The sequence below is a fragment of the Pteronotus mesoamericanus genome, unplaced genomic scaffold, assembly GCF_021234165.1.
Source record: "Pteronotus mesoamericanus isolate MK-2021 breed Mesoamerican mustached bat unplaced genomic scaffold, CSHL_Meso_final contig_2, whole genome shotgun sequence".
NCBI lineage: Eukaryota > Metazoa > Chordata > Mammalia > Chiroptera > Mormoopidae > Pteronotus > Pteronotus mesoamericanus.
Window position 1 is genome coordinate 28,287,427 of NW_026555084.1, and position 22,096 is coordinate 28,309,522.

General features: G+C 43.9%; 1 protein-coding gene across 2 annotated transcripts in view; it reads right to left on the reverse strand.

Moving 5' to 3' along the window:
- Window positions 1–4,695: 4,695 nt before the first annotated feature.
- Window positions 4,696–22,096, reverse strand: part of HSPA4 (heat shock protein family A (Hsp70) member 4) — a 34,640-nt gene continuing 17,239 nt past the window's right edge. Inside the window, exons 7-19 of one of the 2 annotated variants that reach the window (XM_054568479.1) lie at window positions 20,114–20,358; window positions 17,063–17,139; window positions 15,734–15,885; window positions 15,119–15,225; window positions 14,553–14,686; window positions 13,359–13,540; window positions 12,297–12,383; window positions 11,258–11,410; window positions 10,205–10,330; window positions 9,534–9,641; window positions 7,926–8,045; window positions 6,707–6,868; window positions 4,696–6,492 (exon numbers count right to left, since the gene is read on the reverse strand). In XM_054568479.1, coding sequence (XP_054424454.1) covers window positions 6,289–6,492; window positions 6,707–6,868; window positions 7,926–8,045; window positions 9,534–9,641; window positions 10,205–10,330; window positions 11,258–11,410; window positions 12,297–12,383; window positions 13,359–13,540; window positions 14,553–14,686; window positions 15,119–15,225; window positions 15,734–15,885; window positions 17,063–17,139; window positions 20,114–20,358 — 1,857 coding nt within the window. In that variant the 3' untranslated portion in view covers window positions 4,696–6,288. Of the gene's footprint in view, window positions 6,493–6,706; window positions 6,869–7,925; window positions 8,046–9,533; window positions 9,642–10,204; window positions 10,331–11,257; window positions 11,411–12,296; window positions 12,387–13,358; window positions 13,541–14,552; window positions 14,687–15,118; window positions 15,226–15,733; window positions 15,886–17,062; window positions 17,140–20,113; window positions 20,359–22,096 lie in introns of both variants that reach the window. The other variant, XM_054568478.1, reaches the window with a different exon arrangement.

Here is a 22,096-nt window from a genome sequence, read left to right on the forward strand (position 1 = left end):
CCAGTGGCCATGCCGCCAGGAAGGGGTCTGCTTCTCAGGCTGCCCCTCCACTTTGTTCTTCAGGAGCCTGAGCTCCTGGCAGGACGAGGAAAAGAAAGAAGGTTCCTCGCCAGGCCTAGGACTTGCTTGCGCCTGGGCCAGCTGCTCCTTGTCCTGCTGGTGGGACTTCAAAAGGCAAGTTACATGCCTGTGTTTGCAATACCTTTATTCTTTGTCTGTCTTGAGTGTCTTCTACATCCATTGTCTGATGTGATGGCGGGGGCTGGTGTGACGGAGAAACCGAGGCTCCTGGAGGGTACCTTTTCAAGTCAAAATGCGGCCCCCGCTCAGCATCCCCTGGGAGCCGGTTAGAACTGTGGACGCTCAAGCCGCGCTCTGGCATTTCCATCAGAATCTGCCTTTTGGCAGTGTCCCCAGAGGAGTGGGAGAAGCACTGGGCTGGGTGCTTACCCAAGATCTGGGGTCTCTCCAACATTCTTTTGTAACAAGCGGGGCCACACGTTGAGTGACAGGGACCTATGGGGTTACTAGCAAAAGCCCGTAACAGCCCCAGCTGCCTAGCTCGAGGCCTCTGTTAAGCCAGGCCGACTCTGCCCTCAACCACCCGGAAGGAGAGAGGGCCATCTGCAGTCTCCAAACTCGGCTGTCATCTTGGAGTGAAGTCCTTACGGAGTCTGACCCAAGGCAAGGAAGAGCGACACCGCCCTCCCGTGGCAGCTGCGGCAGTGACAGCCGCCCGCAGGAGGCCAAGTTGGGGCAGGCTGGGGGGCCGTCCGACTCAGAGAAGCCAGGGCTACACCCCAAAGCAAGCTACACCCAGAGTGAATTTTGGGGAAAGCAATAGCCCCCACATTCCAGCCACACACTTTCCAGATTAACGTCCCTCCAAACAGCTGGAGTCGGGATTCCTGGCGTCCACTTGCTCCGAGAGCTTAGCCCGCTCTGCCTGCTTCTCCCCTTTTCTTATCCACAAAGTGGAGTCAGATATGATCTCAAGTATATTTCTAACGTTCTGAGGGGTTTCTTCATTGAAGATACTGCATGAATGTCTCCCTGAGCACCTGCTCTATGTTCCATGCTCCTCACAGACTGTGGGGGACTAGGCAGCATCCGCCCCCCCCACTCAGGTGTAGGACATAGAATGGGTGAGGTCAGGGCTGCGCACAGAAGGGAGGCCCTTCGCCCAGGCTGGGCTTCCTCTCTAACCACCTGGGCCCGCTCCATCTTGAGTCCTATCCTGGTCCTCCTGACCGCCTCCCCAGTCCCAGAAGCCTCGCGGGGGCCACCGCTGCAGGCGTACCCTCTGATCCAGCTCATCCTCAGAAATGCTTTGCTGGAATTTACATCGTGGAGGCTGAGCCATTAGGGTGGTTCCCCAAGTGTTTCCTGCTTCCTCTTCCCCAAGCATTAGCGAGTCTTAAGTGAATGGCAGGCCAGTATGTTTTAAAATTTAAAATGCACATAGGAAAAACCGCAGGTGCAGTGGGGAAGGGCCTGCTATCTTGCGATAAGAAAAGTATGTTGTGTTCTCTCTCCCTTCATTGATCCCGGATCCAAATCTGCGAGTCCACCTGGACTTGGAGGGATGCAAACCCAGACAAGACTAATGCAAACGGCCCCCCACACAGCTCGCTCACTCGTTTTCCCCGCCTGTTGTGCTTGAACCTGACAAACCCAGAGGACTTAGAAGTCTTTCCCCCATTTTCCCTCCCTGTCCTGACAGAGCCGTGCCAAGACTGGGGTGACAAGGTCAGGATTAGCCTGGTCCTTTCCCTTGGATGTTGGACAAATCTGAAAAGCATCCCACGTTTTTTTCGCACCCTGAGGTCCTCCCTTCTGTGACCGCCCCCCGCCCCCGCCGCCCGCGACGTGTACCACCCCCTTCGTCCTGAGAGTGTTGCTCCCACCTCCCACCTCGCCACCCCAAGGTCACCTCCTTCACTTCACACCCACGGCGCCTGCTCCGAGGAGCAGAACCTGGCTCACCGAGGACAAGGGCGCGGACGGCCACGTCCGAGGGCTGCCCCAGCCAGAGATGCAGAAGACCCACCCAGGAAAGGAACGCGCTGGCAACTCCAAGGCTGGAGGGAGCCCTGCCCATCTGCACACAGGACAGCGGGTGCTGGGTGCCACCCCACCTCCTTCCTCCCACCAACACCCCCTGCCAGCCGATCCCTTGTTTCAACCAGGCCAAGCCTCTTCGCTCGGTACTCTCCACCTGGCCTGACCGCACAGCCTGAAGCCCTGCTCCCAGCCTCCTTAAACACCCCCACGGGGCATGGCCAGGCTGGGCACCGCCACCTCTCACTTCCCAGACTCCCGTCCTCCCTAACACACCTCATGCATGACCATTCCTGGCAGCTCCCAACCGGTTTCCTTCAAAGCTTCCACTCTCTCTTCCTGACAGACCCAAACGCGACCCGTCCTTCACAGGAGCACAGCCTGACTTCCGAAGCCTCCTTCCAGGCCCACCCGTAGCTTCAGGGTCTTGCAAACCCACCTCACCCCGTGCCCACCAACACCTCCGTTGACTCCTACAGACTTGAGGCTTGACGTGTCAATTACGCCTTTTATTCCAGGTTTGAAACCCTGGAACCATTCTTTCAAAAAGACACTTCCTAGTTTTTTTTTTTTAAAACGTACACTTTCAAAATGCCAATTACAGATATATTTCTAACTGAGCAAAAAAATTTACAAACATCACCCACAATCCCACCTTGGGAGAAAACCATTTCATTTTGAGACATCCATCATCCACTTTTGGTTTTTATTAAAAAAAGCATTTCACAGTCTTTCCAAACATGAGAAGATGTGCATACGTTTTATAACCTACGCCTCTCATGTGAAGGTAATGTGTTCAAGCCGTTTTAAATAAAAATGGTTGAAATGGTTCAGGTGGACTTAAGTGTATTATCAAAAGCCATGAACAAACCACCACCACCAGGCCACTGAAGCCAGCCTCACGTCCGTCACCTTGTCATTACCCCGCAAAGGTGAGCCACTTCCCCAACTCCTAACAGCAGAGCTTTGCCTGAAATTCACTTCTGATATTTCCCCCTCCTCCAGGTACCAGCACCTGCCATTCCCTCTGCGCCCGGCTCACCCCGCTCAAACATGAGTTACCTTAAAAGTCCCACTACCTCCAACTCCCCCGCTCCAATTCATTCTGTACACAGCAGAGCTCCCCTAAAACACCCTCAGGCTAAAAGCTCTCAATAGCCCGGTGCTCACACCAGAACCCCAATCTCTCAGCCCTACCACTGGACAGCTCCCTACAAAAACCACTTGAGCTGTTCGGAAAGCCTCTGGAAGGCCACTGGCCAAATGCCTCTGCACAAACGCTCGCCAAGGCTGAGGAACTCCCCAAGCTCTCGTTTTCCTCCTCAGCCAAGGACGTGCTTACTGATTTTAGAGGGAAGTGAGGTAGAGAAACATTGAGTGGTTGCCTCTTGTAGGTGCCCTGACTGGGGACTGAACCCACAACCCAGACACATGCCCTCATCAGGAACCAAATTTGTGAACCTTTGGCTTACAGGATGGCGCTCCAGCTGGGCTCCAAGTTTTTCACATGGAGCTGAAGCTGCCCCATTGCAAAACCTTCACTCCAGCCTCGGCTTTGCCTCCAACACCCTCTTCTCCAGGGACATGCAGGGGATACTGGTGCTTCTGGCTAAACAGGGCTGTTAGTTCTCTAGTGACCCCAGTACCCCTGTAAAATGGCTATGCTCTGGATGATGCCCACCTGGCTGGTCTCAGGCCTCCCACTCACCTGAGCAGGTACCCACTCCTCTTCCATGGACGGAGGCCCCAGAGAAAATCAGGGTGTCTGCGGACACGGCCGTGAAGGTGGCTGGCCCAAGCCAGGTCGGTAGGCCCGGGCAGGTAAGCTCCTCCCAGCACCGCCGCAGCCCATACCGTTTACTGGCAGGACTCGCCGGGGAGGCCCTGGACCCTCCCCCTCTAGACCCCATGCCCATTAAGGCCTCTTCTGAATTCTTCACCCCTTTCAACACACGTCACCGCCCAACACCCCGGCGGCAGAAACCGTCACTGGCAGCCTGGGCGATGCCCTCCTTTCAAAGGGCAGCATCGACCCTGGCGCTGACCCTTACGGGGCCCTACCTCACCCTCTGCTGCTGTCAAAACCCTCCAAGGACCAGTCACAGGAACAAGGTAAGGAACCCAACACTGGAGCACAGAGAAAGGGCGTCTCCCCACCAGTGCGTTGTGCGCCTCCTGCTCAGAGTGGGATCTGATGGGGTAACGACCAGGACTGAGCTGAGTGCACTCAGCTCTGCAGTTCCTCTCTCTCTCTCTCTCACACACACACACACACACAAACGCATGCACATACTCCCCGCCCATTATGAAATTAAGAAAACCATTCATTTTGAGTGTAAGACAGGTTTCTTTTATTAATTTTTCCTAAACGTGTGTCATGTTTACTGTTTTTCTTAGTGGAAGAATGTGACCTGGAGCTTTAACAAACCCATCTGGGTAACGCGACCTGGAGAAATGCTTGTATGCACACAAGTCACCGGTTATCACAGTCTGGCCTGGCCTCCGCGTAAATCCAACTGGTCTTATCGCCTGTCTTAACAGAGCGAGCGGACCACACCATCTTATTTCTAGCTTAAACTTGAAACTTCAAATTCACCCTCAACATCCACACCCTCCCGCCCACCAAAAAAAAAAAAAAAAAAAAAAAAAAATTAGAGATGGCTGGTAAGGACTCCGTTGCACAGGAAGTGGCTTAACCCTACAGCCAGCACTCTGAAGTAGCTCGCAGCCTCCCAGCCGGCCTGTGGGAACTCGCCAAACGTGACAGGGAGAGGATGCTCCAAGGACAGGGCCAACTCCTGGCTCCCACGCAGGCTTACGCACAAATGCGCGCGCACCCGCATCCTCCTCTGATCTGAGCCATGCGTCTCTGCAGCAGTTTTAATACCCTACAACTTTTCAGTGCACAGATGGGCAGAAACTTACTCTAAATACACAAAGTATAATTGTATTTCTAACAACATAGGCCAAAATAAACAGAGACACACTCTGTTATACAGTAAGTAATTACAAAGATCAAAAATGGAACCAACAAAGCTTTTAACAGTGTCTAAGTCAAGCACCAGCTCTGGCCTCTAATAAAGGCTTCGCTTGGAGTTTCCAAATGCCTCCCCCATCAATGCTGTCCCTGTCCCCGCCCTCAGGGCAGTGACAGAAAATGCTTCGGTGCCCTGATGTTGCTGCAGGGAGCCCTAAGGCGTTGCTCAAGGCAAGCCCCACACTCCTGTAACTCTAGTTTGAGCCACCCAGTACAAGCCAGTGTATCTGGTTTTTTGTATGGTCTGTCAGCTGTTAACAGTACAGAACAGGCAGATTCATGACAGATGTTAATACAACACACAAGTGACTGAATGAGCTACAAAAAAAAAACCAAAAAAAAAAAAACACCCCTCTGGTCCTAGGACTTCAAATTATACCTCGTTTACAGAACATCTCTCAGCTGAATAAGCAGGCAGGCCAGGATACAAATCTTTACACCATAATTAAGAATCAACCCCTCAGGTAAATTGATCATGCCTGTATCAGTGGAACGTACATTGTCAGGAACATGCTTTCTCAGGAAGGACCTCCAGGTCTTCAACAAAATCCTCCGTCAACTTGCTCCAGGCGAAGGGGCCTATTTTCACAGGAACAGCGCATGGCACTTGTAAGGGAGCTCCTTTACGCGGGCAGGGGCTAAGGGCGGGGTGGGAGTGGAGCAGAAACGCAGTGGGAAGCCGCGCAGAGCACACGTGTGCGGTTCTATCAACCCACGCCATGCCATGCTCTGGCCCTCGGGGAGAGGGAGGCCCCGCCCCCATCCCCACACCAGGCGGGGCGACTTCGTGGAAATGTCCACCACCGCCTTCTGAAGCACGGTCAGGGTTCCTGCCATTTATGTCATAACAAAAAGTCTGCTTGATAGCCAGTTACAGTTTTTGCTATAGCTCAACTTCCCAAAACAAACTTATCTTGTATAAGCATGATTTAACATAAAAGGAGTGAAGCATAAGCTCAGTAAGACTAACTGGACTTCTAAATAGTACCATTATGAAAAAGAATGCACTTAATTTCTGTACCTAACTATTTAGAAGTCAAAATGCTCCATACATTATCTATATCCCTTCCCCCAAAATCCCCTAAAAACTAAGAAATGTCCAGTATTGGACTGCTCTAGTTGGTATTTAGAACAAAGTTGACAACTTAAAGCTTTATAACAGTCTGTTTTAATAGAAACAATTATTGGAGTCAATCAATGTCCATTTCAGGAAGCTTCTTGTCTGATTCCGAGGGCACAGCCGAGTCCGCGCCCTGCTCGGCGGCCTGCGGGCCGGGGCTGTCTCCTTGGCCGTCCACTGGTCCGTTCTGCTCGGCGTTATTCTGCTCCTCTTTCGGAGGCTCCACTTTGGGTTTGGGCTTTGAAACGATAGGGTTACAGGTACTCATCAGCTCCTAGAACGGGAGAAGAGAAAAGTGTGCTTTTCTATAAAGTAACAAATTTACATGGTACACAAAACCCTCCACCCACCCTCTCCCACCCAATCCCCAAATCAGAAGCTAAGATGCAATAATGAAGTTCCCTCCTAAATGTCCCTTTAAGGACTATTAATAATAATTAACAAGGCTGACAAGAAAAGGCTGTTTAAAACTTAAAGCCGTAGAATACCTTAATTTTAGCTTCAATGTCTTTTGCCTTGACAACTGGATCCACGGTCAGACTCTGCTTGTTCTGCAGATTCAGTTTCTTATTCATCCACTCCATGGCCTCGTTCATGTTTTTCTCCACCTTCATCATGTCAGCAGCATCCAAATGGTCGTACTGGTCCTCCTGCAAGTAGCCATCCCAAGACGGTGTCAAAGGATGCAACTCCCTACCCACGTGCTGTCTAGTTCTCCAGTCTTCCAAGAGGTTACAATCTTTCCCAAAACAGCACATTTACCCTCACAATCTACATGGACACTCAAGTCCTTAAAAATCCAAGAAAGGAAAAATAAACCCAATTTTTAAAACACTTAAGAAATAGATAAAGGCCAAAAACATACTTAAGGTTACAGCTGGAAGGCCGCAACAGTGTGAACTGCACATCCTTTATACAAAAATCTTAAGATAATTTCACAATGCAAAAAAACACGACGTGTCATTACATATGAGAGCTGAGGTGTATGCATGCTTGTCAGGAACCAAACTGTAATAAATAGGATTTTTTAGAGGAGGCCTTTAAGGAAGCAAAATTTAAAACAAACAAACAAAAAAAACACACAAAACAGAAAACCAAAAAGCAAATTCAATTCCTCTCTCCAGGCTTCTTACACGACCACACATATCAGTGAGCTGGAGTCCAGTGGAGTGATCAAGAGCCCAAACTCGAGTCAGACCCCAGGCCATGTCCCAGCTCCCCCAAGGGATCTCAGGTGTTGCTTAAGGACACGAAGGCCTAAAGAAGTTAGACGTTACCCGTAACTGTTGATGCCATATACTTCATAAAGGTACTTGGTGTGGATTTAATGAGAATTTATGAAGTATATACCACATAGTGCTAAAAAATTAGCAGCCGTTTTCTGCTGAAACAATCCCACCTCTGCATAACAAGCCAAATTATATGCCAAGTATGTTCTCAGCCAGACCAGGATAGAGCAAGTTAAGTCACTGATGAAGCATTCATAGCAAGAGAAGGAAATTAAACAATGTTGCCCAGATCCCACCTACTGAAGTGGCAAATCTCAAAGTTCTTAATAAGATTCAATAAAATATACATTACATTAACATCCAAAAAGAAAACAGTATTATTAAAGAGCAATTAAAGAGATCAAGAGAAAAACTATATAAATGCCTCAAAGCTTAACTCTACCAAATCAGTAGTAGGGAAGAGGAAAAACAGAGATACCTTGTTTTTGAATGAGCTGATTATTTTCATATACTGCTGGATTTGCTTCCCTAGTTCTTCAAACAATTTTGGTCTTTCTTCAGATTCCTGGAATCTTATCTTAATAGGCTGACCTAGGTTCTTAACGAGAGAGAACATACAAATTCTTCACAGAGCAGTTTAAACTATGAGAGTAGTGCTGTTTCTAGAATTACTAAAATTGATTATGGATTAAAGTACATTTAACCTCCCTGTGCAATGTACAAGAAGTTAAATATTTTCCCCCAGCCCACTGAAATGTACATATAGGGTTGGGCAAAAGTAGATTTACAACTGTGACTACACAAAACACAGAGTTTATTCTTTATTATTATTTAATTACTGTATTATTTTCCATATGAACTGTAAACCTCCTTTTGCTCCACCCCATATACTCAGGTTAGATTATAAGAATATAACACAATGATGTTCCATATGGAGCTACTTCAACTATCGCCTGAGCACCAATTCTCCACACAGTGGGAGACAACCAAACACCAGGTGCCTACTGAGAGTGACACACGACACTAAATGTGAAGTTGTCAAAAAAATTTTAAACCTCAATCTTAGGAAGCCTCTAGAGCTCTCCATCAATTTACCAGGTATTAAACACTACAGAGATGAAAACCAGCAAAATCCAGACTGGGGCAAAGCCTACAGGATAAATGATGGTTTTTTTCATTAACTAATGACAGAAGGAGAACTATAGACACGGAGTTGAGGGATGTACTGCATCAGCGAAATGTGTGGACCTCACACGGATCCTGAGTCAAACAAACTAAAAAAATAATGTGAAATAACTGGAACTTGAAAACTGAAGATATGGTAATATTAAGGAATTTTTTAGGTGTCATGTGGCAGAGCTTACGGTTACATCTTCTTTTAAATACCTATTGAGTTATTGTTGAATTAAATATAACATGCAGAACTTGCTTCAAGTAACTGGGAGAGAGAGCAGACATGAAACAAAATTGGCCACAAGTTGACAGCAGTTGAAACTATTCTCTCTCCGTTCACATGTTTGACATCTCCCATAATACAAAGTAGAACAAAATCCTCTACAGAAGGATCTCACTAAGGCTCTCACTTTAGCCGCAAGGGCCCAGTGTGACAAGAAACTAAGTAATCCAAAGAAATGTGGAAAGTCCTTGTGCATTTGCATCTTCACCCAAACCGAAGATCTCAACTTCCAACAGCTCTTTGTACTTTAACCCTGAGGTTGAACGATCAGGTTCTTTAACTACAAAACCAGATGGTTTGCTTTGCCAAGAACCAGAGCTGTGTACACAGTCCTGCCCAAACTGGACAAGGTCACATCTTGCAAATCTTTGTATCTCTTGACACCAACGATGCACTCAACTCCAATTCGGTGAACATCTTAAGTCTAAACTCCAAGTTCAGAAAAATTCTTTTGTTACTCTTAAGTTCTAAAAGTGAGAAAGTCATTGAACCTAAGCGACAAAGCATACAGTTCTTCAGTCTGAGCCTGTCTTCCTTACAGGACATAAGGATTCCCCCCAGCTCTGAGACGCTCTCTCCTTGGCAACTACAGCACGAGTTCAGGACATTGTGCTTTCACAAGACACTTACTTTTAACTCAGCCAATTTATCGACGTAAACTTGCTTTGGCTGGTCTTCTCCATCTTCATACAACCAATTTTCAGTATCTTCTAGTTTCAAGGTAAAACTGTTACGATCCTAAAGATGATGAAAATATTGTACTGAGGTCAACTGTGACTCATCAATCTTGACTTCATCACTTTTGAAATCAGCTGATTCACTAGTGGTAGAATCACAGGCACAAGCTGAGATGTATCTGAATTTGCTTTAAAACGTGAGGGGGAGATAAGAGATACAGAAAACGAGAAAACAGGACTAACAAGAATGTTTTGCTTGATAGTTACAGGGAGGTTTATTATCCTCGCTGCTGTAAGAAACATTTGGGTATGTTTGAAAATTTCAGAATTAGAAACTGTACTTACAAAGAACTTAAAATAAATACCAGGGAAAAGTTAGCTGATTTTAAAGAAAGATACTTTAGGTAAATAACAGTATGCCAATGTATCTGAAAGTGAGACACAAAGACTAATAACCTTTAGGGAACAGAATACTCCACTAATAAACATAAAACAGTATTTCTAAAAAGTTACATTTTAATCATTTTACCCTCCACCTACAGATGCACACTTCCCTTCTAACACACGGAGGGATGCTCCCAGAAGACGTGGGACAGGGAGCCACCCCGCGGCACGCGCACTTACATCTTCACTCACAAACTTCTCGTACTCCCCGCCGAGCTTGTCTCTCATCTCATACACGTACTCCTCCACCGCGTTCTTGGCGTCATTCCGCTCCTTCTCCAGCTTATCCTGCATGATCATCTTACCCTGAGGACAGCATCCATCAGTTAAGACATTGACACCATTGAGACCATTTCCTCTTAAATATTAAATAACGTAATTATCAAAGAAAGAAAGAAACCCTTTTAATTCTGCAAATCATCTAAGAAAAGCAGACCTGGAAGCGTTAGTCCGCAGTGAACAATGAAGACCAAGCGAGAGTTCTGTGGGTGTGCTTAGGGAAAGGGCGCACCACGGGGGCGGGGGGCTGCGTGGGGGTGGAAGAGGCACAGGGAGGCTGAATGGTGGTGGAAAAATACAAATTAAAAACACAAATCAGTATTTTTTTAAAAGAGCAACAGAAATATCAAGATGTAGAAAAGCAAAACTAAGAAAAAGAAAATTTAAGAACTTTTATTGGCTTAATGTCACAGTGGTATCTCTGCTGTATTATTGGTCCTATGGAATACCAAGAAAGAGCTAATGTATTCATATAATACAAATGCTAAAAGTCTGTAAAACAAAACTATTCTAAGATCCAGTGAATCCACGATAAGAAACCTCACAGGCAATAATTAATTCAATAAAAATGCTCCAAGGTCCCAAACTCTGCATCGCTCATCGTAACAAGTTACGTGTTGACTGCCAACAGGGGAAGGAACTAATAAACAAAACAGCACCACCATTAACGCTACACAATTCCTCCTACCCTCAGCTTCCAGGACCCACCACCTCAGATGTCCCAATCCCTAGTGAACAAACATACTCACACCCCCAAACGTGAACACCACCTCCCCTAAACCAAAGCCATAATGTCAAAGATCTCACAACAGAGCTTCTAGCAACACAGATGTACTTTTGCCAAAAATCTCAAAATCCAAACAACCAAATATGCATTAAGTCACTAGACACAGAGCTTAAACACTCTGTCACCTTAATTTGTTAGTTTACTGTTCTGAGATTTTAAATTACTACCTCATTTTCAATGTACAAGTTGAGCATCTCTCTGTCTATCTGCCATAGCAGCTGATTCTCAATTGGGAGGTCCACAGTACTGGTCTTCACTTTTGCCTTCTTGGCTTGAGGTGGTTGATCCATCTTTTTGTCTTTTGATCCAGCCTGGGAGGTCTAAAATAACAAAAATCCTCTAAGAATGAACACATAAACAGACTATCTTAAATTTCCCAATGGGTCACATTTCAAAAGCTGTTTTTGCTTTTGTACTAACTTTGTTTTGTGATGACTTAAATAACCTAGGACTATTCTTATAATATCTGGAAAGTTAAAATTATGGTCAAATCCATGGAGACAGAAGTAGTGGCAGTTGCCAGGGCTGGGGGAGGGGGGGTGGGCAGGGGGAGGCAACAGGAAGACGTTCAGCGGGCACAGCGTTGCAGGTTGGCAAGATGAAAAAGTTCTGGAGATGCCTGTACCACAGTGTGAACATAGTTAACGCTGCTGAAAGTGCACACACACGCACACAACCACCTCCCAAATTCCCACAATCAGCACATCACTGTACCTTCTCTAGTTTTCTTCCACTCTTATCTAAACATACAGACGTGCAAATGAAATTAGTGGGGAGACGGTATACATTTTTATGGACCAGAAATATCATCAATGACTTCGAGAACGTCTGCACCTACTGAAAGCCTCCGAGGGACCGGGAGAACCTGTCCTACTGCACCCGGCGGAAGCTGCCACTGATCATGTCGCTGCCGCGTCCTTTGGGTCAGTAACCTTTGTTCCGAACTACCGTGGTGTATTCCATTCACCATTCTTTTAGGATTTTAGTGGGGTTTCTTCCCCAAATGATTCGCTCTTCTGGTTTTTTAAATTTTGTATTTATCTATACAAGTTTTTATCTAAATACATTAATATTTAAACAAAATTTTGTTTAAAAGCTCTTCAAAAACACATAAATTCCTAACAACCTTCCAAAACATAGTGAAAACACAGCCAAAACCACATATGTGACGAGACTGTAACACATCCTCTAAAATGCAATTTATACCTCCATTTCTTCAGACTCAGCCTTATTTTCTGCTGGCATCTGCTGCTGTTGCTCTTCAACATGTGGTTCCTCTTGGTCCACTTGCATCTTCTGAAAAACAGGTCATGTCAAATCCTGAAACTAGTTCCTACCAAGGAAAGACTTAAGCAATCTCTGTGACACACGGGCAAAATCACATGGTATCAAATTCCCTCTGGGCTACCAGCCATCAGAAGACCTAGACTCAAATTCCAGCTATGACACATACGTCACCTACAACGCACAACGCTTTCCCCTCTGCTCTCAGTATTACACTGGGGTAGCACCTGCCCCACCCTCCCCTTACAAAACCAAGAACAGCTGCGGACTTGTTCATAAAGTGCTCACGGCACAGAGTGTGGCCATATTTCACACAATGTAATTGGAAGAGAGCATGAGTTTCTCCAAGCTTCCTCATGAGCTAATGTCTCTCAAAATTTCTCACTTTTTCAAGCAGTTTTTAAATCAGCCCTTTCATCCTCAAAAGTACAACTACTGCATGCATCAGGACAAGCGAACACCTGGAGACTTCTGTTAAAAAAAACAAGTTTGTGAAGGCCCTGACTGAGTGGCTTTCAATGCCTACAGCAACCCAGAATGACCTCGGAGGCGTTTAGAACTACTGATACCAGGGCCCCCCGACACCCAGATCAACTCAATCTCCGGGGATGAGACTCCAACATCTGTAACCTTATAAAGCCTTGATTTTGTTGCACAATAAGGAGTAGACAATGCACCATTCTAACAAATGAATGGCAAATATATTCTACTTGTGAAAAATGAACTGAGGCTCGCAGCATTCTTCCATAATCAGAAAGAATCAAGAACTCAAACCAACAAGGGCACGGTCTGATGCAAGGAGCCAGTCATGTGACGTTTCTATGTAAATTCTGTGTAGACTTTCTCCTGGTTCACCCCGGCTGGGGGAAGGGGACGCATGCAGACCCACACCCAGCACCTCTGTCACAATGTCCCTCTCCCCTGTCACTCAGTCTACTTGCTAGAACCTCGGCCATCATAAATGGTACAAAATGTCCAAATTACCTCTTCCTCCTTTGCATTCTGATCAGTTTCCATCGGTTCCTCATTCTCCTCAAACTTGTGCACTTCCACTAGTGACGCACTGGACACATTGAAAATGCCATGGACATTTACTCGAACCTTGACTTTGACTTTTGAGCTGGAGCCATCAGACTGAGGAGTGACTTTCTGAACGGAAAACTGAGCTGTGGACACGTGAGAGACAAAAGAGAACAAATAATCTGAGGAGGAATTCAAACATGAATACACAGACCCCACAGCCAGGTTTTGTCCATTTCTCAATGATAGGACAGTAAAATGACACCTCAGAGTCGGCACTCATAGAATTTTATCATGCCTTCATAGTTTCCTTTTCATATATAGTCAAACTCTTATCTTGTCCCAATTAAGGACTCAAACATCTCTTAACCCTGACCTTTCTTTCCCTCCAGTCCCTATTCCAACCTGTCTTTTTATGCTACTGCCAGAAAATTCCTAAAACAATTCCATCATGTTATCCTCTCCTATAAAAATCCCCCATGATTTTATAGTGCTTCTGTCATTTATCAAGAACTTGTCATTTCTAGATTCAGTTACCAAACCAACATTTTGCTTATGCTTTTTAATTCACAACTCTGCAAAGTATGAATTATCATCTTTGTTTTACAAATAAAAATAGTAGGTTAGCTTTCCATAGCTTCTAAGTGCCATTCAGGATAGTCTTTAATACTTTACTAATGTATACTAATACTAATACTTTAGCAATGTATAGGTCTGTAATTATCATATAATTCTAGTTTCTGGCTCCTCAGTTAGTACTTTTTCCACATTATAGATTTCTCAAAGTCTATGGAGACTCTAGACAATACAGCTTATGATACTGATATCTCAATTTCCTAGTAATTTTCTATGCATGCATCTCATTACTCTATGTCAGGGTCAGAACTGAATTTCTTTAATTCCCTTTAGTATCAAGCACCACATTATGCCCAAGTTATAGCCAGAATGTGCATTAACCAAGAAATATGCTCCCACAACAAGAGATCCAATTAAATAATGATCGTCTTACTGGTTCTGAATCTGGTAAAAAGACTTTTTAAAAGAGGGTTTTTTGTGATCTAAAATACCCAAATTTCAGAAGTGTACTTGCTCTGCTTTTCCCAGTTCTTCCAAGCACATGTGTGTTTGTATTTTTTTAATTCCCAACCCTTTACCCACCTATAGCAGGGTCTGGATAGGGCAAATCCTGAGGAGAGCTATAACAGGCCTCCAGAGTGAAAGGTTCCTTTCTATAAAATGTGAGTACTTTAGAGAAAGGAGCAGCGTGATTTTTTGAAAAGACTTCACAGTCGCTAAATGGAGGGAAAAAAAGACAAAAAGAAATTTAGGGTATTCCTAACACTTTTGCCCATGTACTATAGTTTTATAATTATTGTATATTTTTACTCTTTTCAACTGGCCTTGTTTCCCAGATTAAGTTTTCCAAGAACAAGAAATACACACATTGTGTGTGTCAGTTTTTTAAAAAGGAATATATTTCAATTAGCACAAAAATGCACAAATTATTTCAGTATGATCAAGTATGAGAAACTATATAAAGGCATAAATGTACTCTGATGACTAAAGTAATCACTTTGATTCAAGCACTATAACAAAATGTTCAACAAAATTTGGAGAAGCTGAAATGAAACACACTATATTGGAGAAGTTGAAATGGAACACACTATTTTACTCAGACTTAACACTGAATTAACTTTAAGCACAAAAATAATAAATGCTATTACCTTGACCCTTCTTCAGCTGGAGAATTCCATCTCAGAGATATTGGATATGGTACTACATCAGTGATAGAAAATTCTCTCACTTTGAAAGCAGGCGATAAGATTGCACACTAGAATAATAATTTTTTGAAAAATTCCATTTGACAAACATAAACATTATGAACTGGTATCACAAGAGTATTAAAAAAACTTCAGAAAACCATCAATGGTTTTTAAATATTTACAACATTAATAATTTAATGGTGTCCAAATAAGCAGTATTATAAACTTCTATAATTTGTCAGATTACTTATAACCTAGCTGTTCCTTATCATTTTCCATTAACCGCAACACTTATTTGATATGCAATGCTATTTCATATAGAATAGATAACAGGCCAAATCCAGCAGCATTTCAGGCTTACCTACGTTTCTAGTAAGCTGATGCAGCTTACTAGATGTTACAGAGTTCTGTACTATTTACGAACGTCACCTCTGATGTCCATTTTAAGTCAGAAGTTCAGAACCTGACACCCGGGGGTCATCCCAAGCTAACTGCAGGTTACTAGTCGCAGAGGTAAAGCCACCGTTCTGTCACACTGACCTGCAAGGGGCTATCTAGGGAAGAGAGGGAACGCACCTGCAGTGCACAGCCTCGCGTCACGGCTTCATCGGCATTCAGTGTTGTGCTGAGCTCCTTCCCAAAGAATTTGCTGATCTTCTCCTTCACCGCAGGGATTCGCGTAGCACCACCGACTATTTCCACTGCATAAATATCTTCTTTCTTTAACTCTATTTTAAATTAATTAGACATTTAGATTAAAAGCATCTTTAAATTATTTTACAGTGAAATGAAAAGTGATGCAGCGTCTTATCACAACAAAATAACTCAGATGTAATACATCTGACAAACCCCGCACCCCTCCACCCCTCCACCCCTCCACCCCTCCACAGGAGCATGCACACACGTGTGCTCACACACACGGGGGGCACAGCCTCTGGAAACACATAGGTATGTTTTGATCTCAAAATATTGCTGGCTGGGTGGTACAATAACAGTGGAATCTAGGAGCTGAGAGCCAGGAATGCTCAATGCCCTACAATCTCTGAGAGAGGGCCCCACACAGAACCATGAAAACATGGGTAAGTAAGCTGGCCTGAAGGAAGACAGGCGGCCTTGGAGTGCTGGGTCACCCCGACGCGATGTGGGAAAGAGGTGCTCAGATGCACACGTGGCCGCCCCAGCACTCCCTCCAGCGCACAAACAGTGCCCGAGCCACGGCTCTGCTGTCACTCTAACTCCTAAGGCCTCCGGATTTCCTGCCACGTTTTATGTAACAAGCACCAACAATTTGTTGAGAAGGGCTCCTTAGAAAACAGGCGGACCCCACGTGGCAAGAGCAGGCCCACTTGCCACGACCACTGTGGTTATGAGCCGAGCTGATGGCACTTCCCAGCTCTGCAACAGCTGGCCACCTGGACGGCAGTAGCCTCTAGGTAAGTCTGCCAAGTAGCCCAAGATAAAAAACAAAAACAAAAACAAAAACACAAAAAAACAAACATCCTGTTGAACTAAACGGACGGCTCTCATCCCCCCTCTGCTCTAACTGGCATTCAGCAAGGCAGCGGCTCACCGCCAGAGGCGCACCGCGCGGCAGCACAGCACCGCGCGGCAGCACAGCACCGCGGGAGGCGGCCTTGGCCCACGTGACCTGCCTGGGCGTTCACACCAGTCTCAGGGTCCGACCTAGGCTTCCTGGAGCAACTTTCAGACTTCCCTGGACACTAGTATCAAAAGATTACTTGGGGGAAATGGGAGGTCCAGAGGGAAGATAAAAAGAAGTTTAATATAGCACTGAGGTCATCAACACAATGAAAATTTGTATAACTGAAAAAAGTAACAAACCATATTTCCAAACAGTGGGAGAAACACAAACAAGTGAATAAAAAAAAAAACAAAACCACTTACTGGCTTGTTCCAAAACACTACGAAGCGGTGGCTCCACTCTAGCTAAGAGATCCTCACACATCTCCAGAAACTTGCCTCTATAAAATAAACAACAAAAGGTTTCATTGCAGGTTCCTCTTACACGGAATAGATAGCTAGCTATAAACAAAAGGGTAACAAGCACTGGCAAGGATGTAGAGAAACTGGATCCCTCACACATTCCTGGTAGGAATATAAAATGATGCAGCCACTTTGGAAAACAGTTTGGCAGTTCTTCAAAACATTAAACATAGTTACCCTATGACCCAGTAATTCTACTCTGAGTATGTAATAAAGAGACCTGAGAATGTATGACCACACAAAAAACTTGCACATGAAAGAATGTTCACAGTAGCATTATTTACAAGCAGTCAAAAGAGAATACATCAAACGTACTCAGCAACAGAAGGAAGTGAATGCAATAAAAGGGGCTAATACATGTTAGAACGGAGTAACTTTGCAAACATTAGGCTAGGTAAAAGAAGTCAATCAAAAAAAAAATGTTATGGAACTCCATTTATCTGAAAAGTTCAGGATGGATAAGTTCAGAAACACAGTAGATATATGGCTGCCTAGGGCTGGGGGAGAATGAAGAGATGAGAAAAGACAGTTAATGAACACAGTTCTTTATTTTCTTTTCCTTTGTTTTTTTTAAATATACTTTATTTTGTAGATCAGTTTTAGGTCTACAGAGACATAAACAGGAAGTATTCAGAACTCCCATATGCCCTCAACCCCTCCCAGTTCCCCTACTGATACCTTGCCTTATATGACACATTACTAACAACTGAAAAGCCAGTATTGCCACATGATGGTACACATTATGCTTCTATAGGTTTTGACAAAAGTATCATGGTAAGTATTCACCATTACAGTATCACAGAGCAGTTTCATTGCCCTAAAAATCACTGGCGCTCCAACCATCCACTCCTCCTTCCCCAGAAACCTCGCCAACCACTGACCTCCCTACCATCTCCACAGCCTTGCCTTTTCCAGGGTCACACAGGTGAAATCATACGGGATTTAGTCTTTTCAAATGGGCTTCTTTTACTTAGAAATACGCATTTCAGGTTCCCTGTCCTTTCACAGCTTCACATCTCCACAGCTCACTGAGGGGTTCTCTGAGGTGGTATTTTCTAAAATCGGGCTGTAGTGCTGGCTGCACAGTTCTGTGAAAATACTAAAAACCACTGAAATAATACACTTTAGAAGGGTCACTCTTATGAATTACATCTCAATAAAAATTACAGAGATGTAGAAAATACCCATCAGAATGGCAAAAATTCAAGACCACTAATACCAGTGTTGGTGAGGATGTATAGCAACACAAACTCATACATGTCGGCAGTAATTTAAGATGACAGCTGTATTCCTAATAGCAAGTGATTCCTCAAAAAGCTACACACAGCATTACCCAAGGACCCAGCAATTCCACTCCTATGTATATACCCAAAAGAACTGAAAACAAAATATTCACTTGTTCATGAATATTCATAGCAGCATTATTCACAACAGATAAAAGGTGAAAACAACACCAATGTCCATCAACTGATTAATGGATAAATGGAATAGTATTTGCTATTAAAAACAATCAAGTACTAACACATGCTACAGTGAACTTAGAAAACATTAAGTGAAATAAGCTAGACACAAAAAGAAGCCAAAAGAAACAGGGGTGGCCAAAAAGTAGGTTTACAGGTGAGTACGTGGAACACAGCATTTGTTATTGTATTATTTTTCATACAAACAACTGTACACCTACTTTTGCCCACCTTGGTACTGTACGATTCCAATTATATGAAATATCCAGAATAGGTACATCCACAGAAATCAGAGTGGACTGGTGGTTGCCATGGGGCAGAGAAAGAGAAGCGGGCAGTAACTGCTCAGGGGGCAGGAGGGTCTCCTTGGGAGCGATTTCTTTGTCGCGAGGCAGAGGTGAGCACGGCACAACACTGCGTTGTTCACTTTAAAATGGTGTAAGAATTTTACCTCAGTGTTTTAAAAAAGCTAATTAGAAGGAACGCTGTAGTATCAGAACTAAATCATCTGGGTTCATTACTTTAAAAAAAACCAAACAAAAAACAGACAGACAGACAGACTGCTCGTGAGCATTACAGACGAGATGAAGGCTACCGAACAGAGTGGAGCACAGAGCAGCTGTGCCCTGACAATGCAGATGGAGCGCACCTGCCTTTTTCCCAAACCGGCACACAAGCTAATCCACGGGTTTCAGCTTTTAAAAGTTTAACAATTATCTCTGTGGTTCTCATAATCACATAACATTACACTAACAATTTCTGAAACAACATGGTATGTCCCTACACCCCAGCCCTGGCCCCAGCACGTCACACATGCATAACTGCTCCTCAATCAAAATGAAAGCCATCACTTCACGCAGGGGGAAAGGCAACCACAAATTTGGTGACCAGGCACAATAATCAAATTCTAGCAGATTAGGAGCAATTTAAATTCCACCTCAGTGTTTTAAAGCCATACCTTCCCAAACAAGCACCAGTCTTGCCTAACTCTCCACTAAATTCACATCCTAAAGGACATCGCGCCCTCACCACCAAGCAACCCAGCAGCTGCAGTTCTGAGGACACCCCCGAAGCGCGCGGCGGCCAGCACCCCTGGAGCAGCACCGCCGAAAGGAGCTGCTGTCCTCAAGTGACCCGAACTACCTCCAAACACCGATTGCGGAATCAATGACGAAATCAAATTCAACAAGTTCTGCATAAAGCACTCTGCCTTGATTTTATGAAAACTAGCAATCATGTATAATTCATGCACATGTAAAAAACTACTTCCTGCAAAATTCGATTAATCAGAACAAAAACATTAGTCTACATTACTGGAATAATCAAACCCAACCTTCACATAAAAAGCAGGGTGCTGAGTAGCCTCTAGTTTTTACCTATAGAACTGTAGTTATATAAGAACCCTGATGATTTCAACAATTAGCTAATTAAGGCTAATAAAAGCAGGGGGAAATTACAGTTCAGTTTAACATCAAAATATTAATAGTGTTACCTATTCATAGTTCCAGATACATCAACATCATTCATAAAACATTCGATGCTCAAAGGGAGGTCTGAAGCATTTGCACTCATCAATTTCTTGAGTTTCTCACACTCTTGTGACAGTCGTAATAATGCACGGATTTTAGACTTTATGTCTAGCTTGTATTTCTTTCCAAATTCTTCACAGAAGTGATTTACTAACACCTCATCAAATTTTCTGCCTCCCAGTGTTGTGTCAAATGCTGTGGCGAGAACCTTAGAAAAAAGATGATAATTAATTCAAAAGTAAACCAATTTTAAATTTTATTATGATATATACTTAATGATTAAATTGTAATAAGGGGGGACATTAAGGTTAAAACAGGGCTATGTGCGTGTGTCATGAAGTCACTGTTACAAACACTGTGAAGAGACCCTGTAATCCCCAATTTACAGATGATGCTACAAACCTAGACAGATCAAATAATCCGCAGGTCACAAAGGTAACAAGTGGTAGAAGTGGAATTCAAAACCCAATCTTATTCATTTCAAAACCCACGCCCTCTCCACTACACCAACAGCAATTACATATCCAAGACCAAAAAAACTTAACATTCCACATACACAGTTCTAGTGTTACTGCTATCTCAAAACTCCAAGTACCAAAAGCCTAGCTCTGTACAGTTTACTACCCAAAAAGATGCTAAAGCTTTTAAGTGCCAGCAATTTGCTTCTATTTATCATGGAAGCCTTATTTGCTTGGGTGGGTTACCCACTTCCCAAATCTCTAGCAGATTAGAAGGAAACTAGATCTAATAACACTCAGTAACCTAATACAAAATAGGTTAAGTGATGATATCCTTTTGAAGGAATTAAAGCAATAAAAACATCTCTTCAAAGAATGTTAAACATCATGGGGAAATTTTCTAAATTTGTTAAGAAAAACAAGACAGAACAGAAATACAGTGTGATTCCAATTTTGTTTTCTTAAGACTAGAAACACCTCAAACTGTTAAGATTTTGAGTATTTTTTAAATTTAAATTGTTTTTTCTAATCCTCACCCGAGGATATATTTGATTTTAGAAGTGGGGGGAGAACACATGCACTCAGCTGGCTGCCTCCCATACACGCCCCCACAGGGGATCAAACCCACAGCCGTTTGGTGTATACAATGAGGCTCCAATCAGTTGAGCCCCAAGGCCAGAACTTGGGTATTTTTTTTCTTTACACATAAATGTTTTCCAAATTTGGGGATGCTTTTATCATGAGTATTTTTTAATTAAACTTTAACTATAATCAGGAAGCTGACAAGTAACACCTGGCAGTGAAAAGCAACATAGGAAAAGAAAGCATCTAATACACTTTGTCCCAAAGCCAGAGCTATGATCTTTATCTTCTGTTTAAAAAGGCTGGAGTACAGAATTTTAGAAATAATTCTATTATTATTCCAAGTTTAAATACTGAGAATTACACTTGATCCAGCATTTGTATCTGTTAAAGTCACCAACTACTTATTTCCCAACTATATCAAAGATTTGCTTTCATTAAAAAAAAAAAAAAACAAAAAAAAGAAAAAACCCACAAAAAACCCTAGCCCTAACTGGTGTAACTCAGTAGGTTGAGCACTGTCCCTTGAACCAAAGGTCGCCTGTTGGATTCCTAGTCAGGGCACATGCCTAGGTTGCGGGCCAGGTCCTCAGCTGGGGTTGGTTGGGGGCATAGGAGAGAAGAGGCAGCCAACTCACACATCAATGTTTCTCTCCCTCTCTTTCTTCCCCACTTCCCCTCTTTCTAAAAATAAATAAATAGCCCTGGCTGGTGTGGCTCAGTGGACTGAGTGCTGGCCTGCAAACCAAAGTGTCACTGGTTCAGTTCGCAGTTAGGGGACATGCCGGGGTTGCAGGCTAGGTCCCCAGTAGGGGGCGCATGAAAGGCAACTACACATTTATGTTTCTCTCCCTCTTTTTCCTTTCCTTCCCCTATCTCTAAAAATAAATAAAATCTTTTTAAAAA